This window comes from Pithys albifrons, chromosome 2 (genome assembly GCF_047495875.1).
Source record: "Pithys albifrons albifrons isolate INPA30051 chromosome 2, PitAlb_v1, whole genome shotgun sequence".
Taxonomy (NCBI): Eukaryota; Metazoa; Chordata; class Aves; order Passeriformes; family Thamnophilidae; genus Pithys; species Pithys albifrons.
In genome coordinates this window covers 80,466,451-80,480,071 of record NC_092459.1, presented here as the reverse complement: position 1 = coordinate 80,480,071, position 13,621 = coordinate 80,466,451, and the positions used below count along the sequence as shown (strand labels likewise).

The 13,621-nt window shown below is 45.9% G+C and overlaps 1 protein-coding gene across 1 annotated transcript in view; it reads right to left on the bottom strand.

The window, feature by feature from the left end:
• Nucleotides 1-13,088, bottom strand: part of EFCAB2 (EF-hand calcium binding domain 2) — a 36,574-nt gene extending 23,486 nt beyond the window's left edge. The window contains exon 1 of the mRNA XM_071548004.1: nucleotides 12,969-13,088. Within this exon, the coding sequence (XP_071404105.1) occupies nucleotides 12,969-12,999 (31 nt within the window). The 5' untranslated portion in view covers nucleotides 13,000-13,088. The remainder of the gene's footprint in view (nucleotides 1-12,968) is intronic.
• Between the last annotated feature and the right edge of the window lie 533 nt (nucleotides 13,089-13,621).

Genomic DNA, 13,621 nt, shown 5'->3' with positions numbered 1-13,621 from the left:
GTTCTGGCAGTGGCACCAGCCAGCACCCCTGTGGCAGCTCAGAGCTGGCAAAAACAACTGTCTCCACTATTGCAATTTATTCTGTATCTTTCATCTCAGCCACACCTGGGATATAATGGAAGAGCTATGTCTAGCCCATCCTTATATTCTCTTTCCTCACCACCAGCAAACTGCTCTGCGAGGATAGATAGCTCTCCTGGTGATGCTGCGTCGCGCTCTACCTCCAGCTGTTGCAGAAAAGGAAAAGCTCACACAGGCTGTGCCACTGGCAGAACACAACCCATGCTGCTGTGCTGTGGGTCACAGAAGGCATTTGTTTCTGTTTCTCCTGAAGCCTAACAGTACTGGCCTCAAAAGTGGTCAGCAGAGCTACAAAGGACAGTTCTGACTCCCACAGCCTACTACACTTACGTACCACCCCACACTCCACCAAAATGCAGCAATGCACATGCTGCCATGGGCTCCACAACGGCAGCTCACTCTGCCAAGGACATGGAACAGCCCCAATAGGGTACCTTGTCACCTGTCACTGACAACGTACACCTGATTGCATGTGTGGCAGCAGCCAACACCTCGTAAACTGAATATGCCTACTGAACTGCACACTGATTCCTCAAGGGGTCCAGAACCAGGGACCAGAATCAACTGGATATTAGTGCTCTGAGAACTAATTTATTTTAAACATAAGCTATTGAACATACGAAGTTTAACTGCAGAAGCAGAGTACCAGTGCTAAAATCCAACAGTTTGTAACTTTTCTTCTTTTGAATCTACAATATACTGCGAGAATGAGGGTTTTAACTAGGAGTTTGAATATGTGCTGTTATTATGTAGAGTATCACAAGCACTTCAATTTGCCTCATAGGGTCTTAAATGGGTTAGAAAAATAGTTTCAAAACTGGTTGCAATTCTATCTGCACTACTCTGTCTTTGACCAAGCAAAGGAAGGCTGTTAGAAACAAAATAGGAAGGGATTGCAGGAGTTTGCTGCAGCTGCTCCTTTTTAAAGAGCTGTCTTGAAAGTATCACAGTGCTAAATCTCTTTACATACCAAGAATAAATATGAGCCTCCAGTTTTCTTTTTGTTTGCCTAAGAGTAATATTCTGGATTTGAACAGCATTTCAGCTGACAAATGTGACCTTAAACCAGTGACACAATAATCCTTACCATTTTTAAAATGGAGCTTGGTACGCTTTCGAAAGTTTTAATTCTATACAGTCCCAAGCTGAACTCAAGGAAATCCCTTCCAATCTCACATTCATGGACGGCTTTCACATCCTACCCATGCCTATGAAACATCAAACAGTAAAGATGTCACACTTTGAAAAATTTGGGAGTCCGTATTTTCTTAAAAATGGACATTTACAGCTGAAGCCCATTTATAAAAACATCTGCTGAGACTCATCAGGTAGCACATAATCCAGCCTCAAAAGCAGTGGGACCCAGGGGTAGGTTTGGGAACCCCAATCCCACATTGTGCCAATAGCTTTTACTCCTGCACACCCTGAGGCCCACCACTGACTGTCCCAATGCCTTCCCCATGTCACTGCCATGCTGAGTACAAGGCCCACCTCCACACTGGCTGAGCTGGGATGCCGCTGCCACAGCTTCTTCTTCCTTCCAGACACCCGATAGATTCCCTGGCAGGATTTGTCTGCTGCTCCTTCAGCTATCAGCAGGTGACTCAGAGGGGAGTTGGAGGCGTGGCTTGCTCGTTAGCAGGAGAGTGAGAGGCTTTAAAAACATCTCTAGGGAGCACAAGCGACCTGGAGCGGGCAAACAGGGGCATGGCACGTCAGTGAGGGCATGGCACAGCAGTTCGCACGGCAGTTCGAACAGGCAGGGCAGAAGCCTAGGTATTTCTGCGGCCTTTTTTTGTTTGTTTGTTTCTCTTTTCTACCTTTCCCCACAGCTCAAGGCAGTCATGCCTCCCAAAAAAATGAAAGCTGTTGCTCCTGTTACCAGTAGAGGGGTGTCAATACAGACAGAACCCTCTAAAAAGGATGCAGCCACTCAGGCCTCTGGCTGCATAGACTGTCTGAGCCTGGACCTACTACCAGAGGACAGTATGAGAAGCGCCTGCATACGATGTGAGCAGGTGAACGATTTGCTGGGTCTGGTGGCAGAGCTAAAGGAAGAGGTCGATAGGCTCAGAAACATAAGGGAGAGTGAAAGGGAAATTGACTGGTGGAGTCACACCCTTTCCACTCCTAAGGAAGCCCAGCAGGAGGTGGTGAAGCCCAGCCCCTCCTGCCATCAGGCAGACGGAACAAACCATAGGGCTGGGGATGAATGTAAACAGGTGCCTGGTCAGAGAGGCAAAAACACTCCCTCTCGACCCCTTTCACCTGCCAGGGTGCCCTTAAAAAACAGGTATATGGCCCTGGACTCGGGCAGCCTGTTGGAGGACAGTCAGGAGGAGGATCTGTCTACAAGGTCTTCTGGTTACCCCCAGCCTACCGGACGGGTTACAACTACAGGTAAGAGGAAAAAGAGAAGGGTTGTTGTAATCGGTGACTCCCTTCTGAGGGGAACTGAGGGCCCTCTATGTTGGCCAGACCCGTCCCACAGGGAAGTTTGCTGCCTTCCCGGGGCCAGGGTGAGGGATATTACCAAAAGGCTTCTTAAGCTTATCCAACCCTCAGACTATTACCCGCTGTTGGTTGTCCAGGTTGAAAGTGATGACATTAATAAAAGGAGTACCAGAGTAATTAAAAAAGATTTCAAGGCACTGACCCGATCTCTTCATGGGACAGGAGCACAGGTAGTAATTGCCTCAGTTCCTGTGCTAGCTGGGATGAATGAGGAGAGGTTTAGGAAAGCCCAGCTTACCAATAGGTGGCTAAGGGGATGGTGCTATCGTCAAAATTTTGGGTTTTTTGATCATGGGGCAAACTCCGTGTTGCCCAGTCTCGTCAAAACAGATGGGCTTCATTTATCTAGGAAGGGCAAAAGAACTGTAGCCCATAAGTTGGCAGGGTTGGTTAGGAGGGCTTTAAACTAGGTTTGAAGGGGGAAGGGATGGCAACTGGGCTCTCCAGAGATAGGCCTAAGGGCATAGAGCCCAAGTTGAGAATGAAATCAATGGCCCAGCTGAAGTGCATGTACACCAATGCACGCAGTATGGGAAACAAACAAGAGGAGCTGGAAGCCATAGTGCAGCAGGAAAACTATGACATAGTTGCTGTCACAGAAACGTGGTGGGATGACTCACATGACTGGAGTGCTGCTATGGGGGGCTACAAGCTCTTCAGAAAGGACAGGCAGGGAAGGAGAGGTGGAGGGGTGGCTTTATATGTTAGAGAGTCTCTTGACTCTGTTGAAGTTGAGGTCAGCAGTGACAAGCTTGAGTGCCTGTGGGCCAGAATCAGGGGCAAGGCCAACAAGGCTGACACCCTTGTGGGTGTCTGTTACAGACCGCCCAACCAGGATGATGAAGGAGATTAATTGTTCTACAAGCAGCTGGCGGATGTCTCAAAATCTCCAGCCTTTGTTCTTGTGGGTGACTTTAACCTGCCAGATATCTGCTGGGAGCTTCATACTGCAGAGAAGAGGCAGTCAAGGAGGTTCCTGGAGTGTATAGAGGACAATTTCCTTCATCAACTGGTAAATGAGCCTATGAGGGGTAAGGCTCTGCTAGACCTACTGTTTACAAACAGAGAGGGGCTGGTAGATGATGTAGTGGTTGGAGGCTGCCAGGGGCATAGTGACCATGAAATAATAGAATTTTCAGTCCTCAGGGATGTAAGGAGAGCCACCATTAAAACCTCTACTTTGGACTTTTGGAGAGCAGATTTTGGCCTATTCAAAGAACTGATTCAGAGCATACCCTGGGAAACAACCCTTAAAGGCAACGGGATCCAGAAGGGATGGACATGTTTTAAGAAGGAAATTTTGAATGCACAGCAACAGGCTGTCCCAGTGTGCCGAAAGGCCAGCCGGAGGGGAAGACGGCCAGCTTGGTTAAATAGGGAGATTCTGAAAGAAATCAGGGATAAAAGAAAGTTTACAGACTATGGAAAAAAGGGCTGGCTACTTACGAAGAATTTACAGATAGAGCTAGGTCATGCAGGAAAAAAATTAGGGAAAGAAAAGTGGAATTTGAAGTAAATTTGGCTATTTCAGTTAGGGATAACAAAAAGTCCTTTTATAAATACATTAATAACAAAAGGAGGGGCAAGGAAAACCTCCATTCTCTGTTGGACTTGAAGGGAAATATAGTTAAGGAAGATGAGGAGAAGGCTGAGGTACTTAACACCTACTTTGCCTCAGTTTTCACCAGTAAGACAGGTGGCCCTCAAGACAACTGGCCTCTGGAGCTGGTAGACAGAGAGGAGCTGAATAGCCCTCCTGTATTCCAGGAGGAAATAGTTACTGACTTACTGAGCCAACTGAATCCTAACAAGTCTATGGGACCAGACGGGATCCATCCCAGGGTGATGAAGGAGCTGGCAGAAGAGCTTGCCAAACCGCTCTCCATCATCTTCCAACAGTCCTAGCTCTCTGGGGAGGTCCCAGATGATTGGAGGTTGGCCAATGTCACTCCAATCCACAAAAAGGGCTGCAAGCAGGACCCTGGCAACTACAGGCCTGTCAGCCTGACCTCCGTGCCTGGCAGGGTTATGAAGCAGTTCATGCTGAGTGCAATCACACAGCACCTTCAGGGTGGACAGGGGATTAGACCCAGCCAGCATGGGTTTAGGAGGGGCAGGTCCTGTCTGACCAACCTGATCTCTTTTTACGCTCAGGTGACCCACCTGGTGGATGAGGGGAAGGCTGTGGATGTGGTCTATCTGGACTTCAGCAAGGCCTTTGACACTGTCTCCCATAATATACTCCTGGAAAAGCTGGTAGCCCATGGCCTGGACAAGTGTACCCTCTCCTGGATTAAGAGCTGGCTGGAGGGTCGGGCCCAGAGAGTGCTGGTGAACGGAGCTGCATCCAGCTGGCAGCCAGTCACTAGTGGTGTTCCCCAGGGGTCTGTGTTGGGTCCAGTCCTGTTTAACATCTTTATTGATGATTTAGATGAGGGGATTGAGTCCATCATCAGCAAATTTGCTGATGACACCAAGCTGGGAGGGAGTGTCGACCTGCTGGCAGGCAGGAGGGCTCTGCAGAGGGATCTGGATAGACTTGAGAGATGGGCTGATTCCAATGGGATGAAGTTCAATAAGGCCAAGTGCCGGGTCCTGCACTTTGGCCACAACAAGCCCCTGCAGTGCTACAGGCTGGGCATAGAGTGACTGGAGAGCAGCCAGGCAGAAAGGGACCTTGGAGTACTAATTGACAGGAAGCTCAACATGAGCCAACAGTGTGCCCAGGTGGCCAAGAAGGCCAATGGGATCCTGGCCTGTATCAAAAATAGCGTGGCCAGCAGGACGAGGGAAGTGATCCTTCCCCTGTACTCTGCATTGGTGAGGCCACCCCTTGAGTACTGTGTTCAGTTCTGGGCCTCTCAGTTCAGAAAGGATATTGAGAGGCTGGAGAGGGTCCAGAGAAGAGCAACAAGGCTGGTGAAGGGACTGGAGCACAAGTCCTATGGGGAGAGGCTGAGGGAGCTTGGGGTGTTTAGCCTGGAGAAGAGGAGGCTCAGAGGTGACCTCATCACTGTCTAGAACTACCTGAAGGGAAGTTCTAGCCAGGTGGGGGTTGGTCTCTTCTCCCAGGCACTCAGCAATAGGACAAGGGGGCACGGGCTCAAGCTCTGCCAGGGGAAATTTAAGTTGGATATCAGAAAAAAATTCTTTCCAGAGAGAGTAATCAGGCATTGGAATGGGCTGCCCAGAGAGGTGGTGGATTCACCATCCCTAGAGATTTTTAAACGCAGATTGGATGTGGTGCTGAGTGCCATGATCTAGTAAATGGACTAGAGTTGGACCAAGGGTTGGACTCGATGATCTTGGAGGTCTTTTCCAACCCAATCGATTCTATGATTCTATGATTCTGTGACAGGGTGTGTAGGAGCTATTTTCAGCTTCTGCCCCCCACCTCAGCCTCAAGGCAGAAACAGCAGCAGCTGCCAAACCCCATGGCAGGATTTGGCTGGGGCAGAGCAATGGTGTGACCAGCACCCGTCTCATGGCCATCTCCCACCTGGGGGCTGAACACTGGCTGTGGGATCCTGTCCTGTATCAAAAATAGTGTGGCCAGCAGGACCAGGGAAGTGATCCTTCCCCTGTACTCTTCATTGGTGAAGCCACACCTCCAGTATTGTGTTCAGTTCTGGGCCTCTCAGTTCAGGAAATATATTGAGGGACTGGAGCGGATCCAGAGAAGAGCAATAAGGCTGGTGAAGGGACTGGAGCACAAGTCCTATGGGGAGAGGCTGAGGGAGCTGGGGTTGTTTAGCCTGGAGAAGAGGAGGCTCAGAGGTGACCTCATCACTGTCTAGAACTACCTGAAGGGCAGTTCTAGCCAGGTGGGGGTTGGTCTCTTCTCCCAGGCACTCAGCAATAGGACAAGGGGGCACGGGCTCAAGCTCTGCCAGGGGAAATTTAAGTTGGATATCAGAAAAAAATTCTTTCCAGAGAGAGTAATCAGGCATTGGAATGGGTTGCCCAGAGAGGTGGTGGATTCACCATCCCTTGAGGTTTTTAAACGCAGATTGGATGTGGTGCTGAGTGTCATGATCTGGTAAATGGACTGGAGTTGGACCAAGGGTTGGACTCGATGATCTTGGAGTTCTTTTCCAACCCAATTGATTCTATGATTCTATGACAACAGGTTCATGTCAGATCTTTGTTACTCAAAAGACCATTTCCCTTCCAGAAACTTAGCCCAACTAATTTCACTGCCAGTAGCAATGAAGCCGTACCTGTTCATACAAAATACAGGTACTCATAAATTCCAGAAAAGCCTCCCAACCCCTCAGATCTAACAGAGTAATTAGTATGTAGACATGGCAATTCTTAATAACATGTTAACTATTGTTGGAAAGCTAATTTGTGAGAGTTCTTGAGCTCCTTGTCAGCACTGTGTACTTCTGGTTGGCATTGTTTAAAAGACAAAAAAGTTTAAAGCCTTTCTCTGAATGCCAGCCAATTTTTTATTCAATAAATCATCTAGAAGTAGAGCCAAACTGAAAAACTTCTGCCATTCTATGCACCATGGAAACAAGATACATATCAATCTGCAACTACCTATTCTATATCCATATGAGATCAATTTTTGCTGTGGGACTATAGCGAAGAGGATCAGATCTACAACCTGTGTTAGTCTATGTGAGATGAACAAAATTTATTTTTTGTTTCACTCTCAAATAAGTACAAATATTAAAACATAAATCAGATGGATGTCAGGGTGCATCTTAAACTGCATTACAGTCTAATAAAGGCTATAAACTTTTATCCTCATGTAATTTCTTGCAGCAGTGTCAGCAAGAGGATATAAAAATATTCATAGTGTTCATCTGTAAATTCCACTGTGATAAAACTGCACATTGATTTCCTAAGTGATCTCATATATTCAGACTTTATTCCAAAGTTGAAATATTGCTTGCTTGAGCCCTATGAAAGCCACTTATTTTTAACAACTTATACTAATTTTGTATTTTTTCCCATAAATGAAACACTGCCACTTTTTAAATTGAGATAATTTGTCTGATGGACTACTTTAGCCTGAAGGTTTATTGTGAGTGTTTAATTCATAGCTTTTGTACCTTCCAAATGCTGGTGCTCATTTGTGAAACTCTCAAAAATATGTTTTAAAATCCTCAATATAGCAAGACCCTTAAATGTGCTTAAGCATCATGTGCATCATGTTATCCCATTCAGCGGGATTCCCCAAAGCTTTACACGGCTTAAGTGCTTTTCTGTGTCAGGTTTGAAACTCTCATGTTAATTAAGTGTGCTCCAAGCAGAATTAAGGGCTGCAACCGCCTACAGTGCTCATGGCTGCTACTAGACTCTCTAAGCTTTGCCTTGAAACTTTATTAAAACAGAATGAGCAGTGATAGCACATTTTCAGTATCTCTAGGAGTATCAAAAGCAGGCAGAGCCAGGTGACATAGAGAGGGAATGTTTAGATGTTAATTCCAGACATGAGAAGATTCAGTACAGCAGGTGATGTAATAGCAACTCTGCTTCTTTGCAAGAAGGTAGTAGCTAAATGGGTTATGCAGCTACCTCTTACCAAATGTTATCTTCACTAAACCTCTGATTTCACCAGCAACAGGCAACCCACCAGGGCAGGTAAAGAGCAGACATATATGTACGATTGAACACACTATTACTGTATTTACATACAAAAATTGGGATGAAAACTCCAATCTCCACTTACAGCAACCACATGATGGTGTGTCTTCATCCATAGGAAGAGGTTCTGTGCAGCATCTGTAACTCAAACTACCCAGAACAACTACTAATCATTTACCAGACAAAACCATCACTGCAGAAGGTTATTCTCCACAGGTCTTCACATCAGAATTGAGTAACTTTCTGAAGGACACCTGTTATCCAGAACTAGTTATGTGGTTTCATATGTGCATAAGTGGGTAAAACAGGAACTCAGACTACTTAATATACTTCCTTTTTGATTAAAATTCATTACTTATTAGTTCCATTTTAAATATTCCCTATCTGGCACAAAGAATATGGTCTTACCAAAAATTGTAATACCAATCAATCACATAGCATGTCCATGATGATACAGGAGCACTAAGCCTTCTATCCTTTATGCACTTTCTTAAATCCCATATGGAAAAAGATACGTCTTCTGTCTAGTTCTCCTTGAGGGACTACCAGTCTGACATTCTGCTTTCAGGCTTTAGTAACATCAGTATTGAGATCAAAGGTATTAAAAACTTAGAAAATCTGACATGTTATGTCAAATTACAAAGACAATATCGGAGAGCAAATGGAAGAACAGACAGACTGAATTAAGTAGCAGAAAAAGGGAAAGAAACAGAACGATAGGAGGGAAGGTAGAGACAAATGTACAAAAGTGAAAGATTAGGCAAATAGTCTAACATAATCAGATGGGTATGAAAAAAACATTAAACATAGTTGAAAGTACAAATGAAGGGATATAAATTCATATATAAAACATGTAGCTACAGATAGTATGGGCATGATCCCATTAACACATATGCACATACAACATTTTATTCACATTTACATAAGTTAGAGGGTAATACTCATGTGAGTAACATGTACAACAGGTAACAGAATTGGTCTTTCACCGTTTTATCTTGTGTACATCATGTATACCTGCAAAACATTTAAGCAGGCACTTCAACTTTGAAGAAGACAGATCTTGGAAGATAATAGGACCTAAGGGAAACCTTTCCATGAAAGCTGGTAGAACTGCAGTTCTACAAAGAACCAAGAGGAATACCCTAAGGACTAATTATTTGACAATACCACTAATGCTATTAGTTTGAAGAATAATAAAGTAAAACCTGCAGTTTGCACAGATGTGGAATACGTGTCAGAAGAAAGCATAATCAGTGTGTGAACCCAGAATCAGGGAATCCTAATTAACCCTCTAACTGCTATCAGCAAGAAGGCTAATAGCAAGTCTGAAAGGGTGTGACTTAATCTTAGGGTATTGCTTCTGCTAATGAGACTTTTAGCTTATCTCAGATGTGTTTCTAATAATGAGGCACCTTTACAGGGCAATAAGCAACTGGTTTGCCTAATAGCAGACCGTGATTCTCATGAGTGACACAAGGTGAGTCAGATACCTTGTCTGTGGGATACAAGTGATTATCCCCACTCTGTAGATAAGAAACTAAAGCCCAGTATGTCACTTTCCATGAACCATTGGTAGGGCCAGGGATGGAGTTTATGGGTGAAGGCCACTTAGGATGACAGTACAATTTTCTTCTGGAAGAAGACATCTGATACTCTGCTGGGAATAGTGTTTCACAGGATGTTAAAAAACATGAAGTGTAAAAAAACCCAAGAGAATTAAACTTCTTACAAAGTATTCTCAGTTTGAAGCTACAAAAAAGGCATTTAAAATCATTATCCAAGCAGTCAAAAACCCATGACCTTCCTTCTCCAAGAGTTTCTGGCTTTGGATTGGCAAAATGGAGCAAAATCTCAATATTATACATGGGTGTCCAAAACATACAGAGCCAGAACTTCCCAATACTACTGTTATCCTGCCAGAACACCACATTCTCTCTCCTCAGATGGTTCAGCAGACTTCTAGGCTGCTGTCTTATAATCTCTATCCTCCTCTGCCAGCACTGTGTCTCAGCTTCATTGGAAACACTGGAAAGATGCAAAAAATATGCTTTCACAAGACTAAACAAAAATGACAAACAATATTAACAACATCCACTTTAAGAACAGTCCTCAATGATGCTACATCAGTGTTATTTTTTAATGTTGCAAAGCACAGCTAGAAATATTTCCACCAAACAAAATTATGCATCTAGCATTATCCACAGCAACTATTTACACAGGACTTCCCTGTGAAATATATTATTTATTTCCTAAATAATATGAAATAATCCATTGTTTAAATTATTTCACACACAGTGCTCAGAATTCACAAATTATTGCAACACACACAAGTTTACTTACAGAAAGGATGGATTTCAGAAGTCACAACATTGTGAGCTTTACAGAGAATGTTTTCTTTGAAATGGTACTTGAATATCTTTGAAGAAGGAATTACCTTTAGCCTATAAAATATAATTTCTGGCAACAGTCCCTAAAGTAGAACGTGCTTGCCTCCAAAAATAAGCCATGGTGCTATCAGCAGCACAGATTACTCTTTTTTTTGGCAGAGAGAGTCCAATGCATCCAGAAATGAGTGCAAGAGGAGACAACCAAGTGACTCCAGCAGCGGGTTCAGCCATTCAGTTGCGTGGCAGCAACACAACCATAAGGCTGCCAGCACCTGTGGCCAGCACTTACAGGTGGCACTGACCATGACTGGCACTGGCCACAGGCAGCTGGTGGCATCCCCTGTGGCAAGGAATGCTGAGGAGCAGCTCCTTGCCCTGAGGTGGAGGCAGTGCTGTGGCCACTCTGACTGGGATGGGGCCAGGGGGTGTATTTCTCTGTGTGTGTCTGTGTGTGAATATGCACATGGGTGCGCTTTCATACACATGTACATGTGTGCACACATGCACACAGATATATGCAAATATGTATGTATGTATGACCAGACTTTGCAAACGTAGATTTGGGCAGGGCTCTCCCCACGTGGGTGTGCCCTTCCAGCCTGCACAGTGGATTTTTTAGGTGAGGCACAGCGTGTGCAGAACTGGCCCCACCCTTTAACTCCTAAGGTTCATCTGCCACGGCCGAGCAAACTTGGACAGTGTCAGTGAAGTCCTCAGGACTAGAACCTACAGCCCCTGATATTCCCAGGAGATCTCCGATCCAAGTACTAACTGGGCCTGACCCTGCAGAGCTTCCAAGATCTGACCGGATTGGGCGTCAGGGTGGCATTTAAAGCATACATATATATATACATACATATATGTAATCATAGAATCACAGAACATGCTGAGTTGGGAGGGACCCATCAGACTCATCGAGTCCAACTCCTGACTCTGCACAGTCCATCCCAAGAGTCACTCTGTACAGCTACGTGAAAGGAGGTTGTAGCCAGGTGGGGGCTGGTCTCTTCTCTCAGGCAACCAGCAGTAGAACAAGAAGGCACAGGCTTAAGCTCTGTCAGGGGAGGTTTAGGTTGGGTAGCAGAAAGAAATTCTTTGCCAAGAGAGTAATCAGGCATTGGAATGGCCTGCCCAAGAGAGGTGGCAGATTCTCTGTCCCTGGAGGCTTTTAAGATGAGACTGGATATAACACTTAGTACCACGATCTGGTAATCACAGTGGTGCTGGATCAAGGGTTGGACTTGATGATCTCGGAGGTCTCTTCAACCCAGTTGATTCTATGATTCTATGTGCCCAAGAGCATCGACCAAACACTTCCTGAACTCTGCCAGGTTTGGTGCCATGACCACCTCCCTGAGGAGCCTGTTCCAGTGCCTGACCACTCTCTGGGAAAAACACCCTTTTCTGATACCCAACCTAAACCTCCACTGACACAACTTCAGGCCATTCCCTTGGGTCCTGTCACTGGTCACAAGACATCGGTGCCTGCCTCTCGTCTTCCCTTCGTGAAGACGCTGAAGACTACCTCTTCATATATATGCGTATATATATGTATGTATGTATGTATGTGTGTGTATATATATATATATGGGCGGTCCTATGGTGTAATGGAGAGCACTCCGGAATCTGAATCCCAAGGACCTGAGTTCGAGTCTAAGTGGGCACCGTCTCCTGGCAGTTCAATGCCTCCCTGCCATCCCATCCCATCAGATCTCGGATGCTCAGCAGGGTCAGCCCCAGTTAGTACCGGGTGCTGTGACAGTCCCGAGGACTTCACTGTCACTGTCCAAGCTCGCTCGGCCGTGGCAGATGGACCTTAGGACTTAAACGGTGGGGCCAGTTCTGCACACGCTGTGCCTCACCTAAAAAATCCACTGTGCAGGCTGGAAGGGCACACCCACGTAGGGAGAGCCCTGCCCAAATCTGCGTTTGTGAAGTCTGGCCATACATACATACATATACGTGTGTGTGTGTGTGTGTGTGTATGTATATGTATGTATGTATGTGTGTGTGTATATACATATATATGTATGTATGTATGTATGATGTACGTACATATGTGTATATATATGTATATATATATAGATGGTATAGATATAGACTAGATATAGATATATACAGATTATATATGTAGATAGATAGAGATATATAGATAGATATAGTTTAGATGTAGATATAGATAGATCTAGATAGAGATGATATGGATATAGGGTTGTGTGTCAGTGTCCCTCAGTGCGTGTCCCTGTGCCACCAGCGCCGGGCAGGGATCACCCCTCCAGCCGCCGCCGCCGCCTGTCCCTCCGCGGGCGGGCTGTGTCGGCGGCCCCGGGCGGCTGTGCCGTCCCTCCCGCACCCCGCTCCGAGCGGGCGTTCCCGACCCGGCCTTACCGTGGCCGCTGACCCCGTCCCTGCCCGCCATGGCAGCAGCCCCGCACTGTCGCCATGGCGACGCGGCCCGGCCGGGCCCTTCCTCCTCCCGCCGCCGCCACCGGGCGTGGGCGCCGCTCCCTTTGTGCTGGAGGGATGGAAAACGTGTCTCATCCCCGTGTCCGGCCCCCACCGCCCCCCCTGCCCTTCCAGCCGGGAATCACGGTCAACCTGCCATTCAGCCTGCCACTTTGGAACACTGCATTTCTCTTAAAAATAAAGAGTTTTCCCAGAAATTGCAGAGATTTCCGCGTATCTCGGGTTTAGAAAGTGAAAGAACATTTTATTCTAAATGCCACCGCGCCGAAACAGCTAAAATATTCAGCCTTAGGGATATTAAATAAAACTCTGCAGTTTAAATTTAGCTGTGCATTTTAGCAGGCAGGCCTGCGAAGCCTGGTTCTTCTGACTATAACACAACTGTGAAAGTAGAAAAAAAATACAAATATTAATATTCCGGCAAGATGTGATCACTTATTCCTAGGAAATAAATATTTATGAAATTCCTCGCACTAAAAGCTCGTCCTCGCCACAGCAGGTGCCTGTTTGTGAGATGCTGGATCTTTGCAAAGTCCTGTGCGTGGCTCCTCCTCACACATTCAGCTCCACCTCAC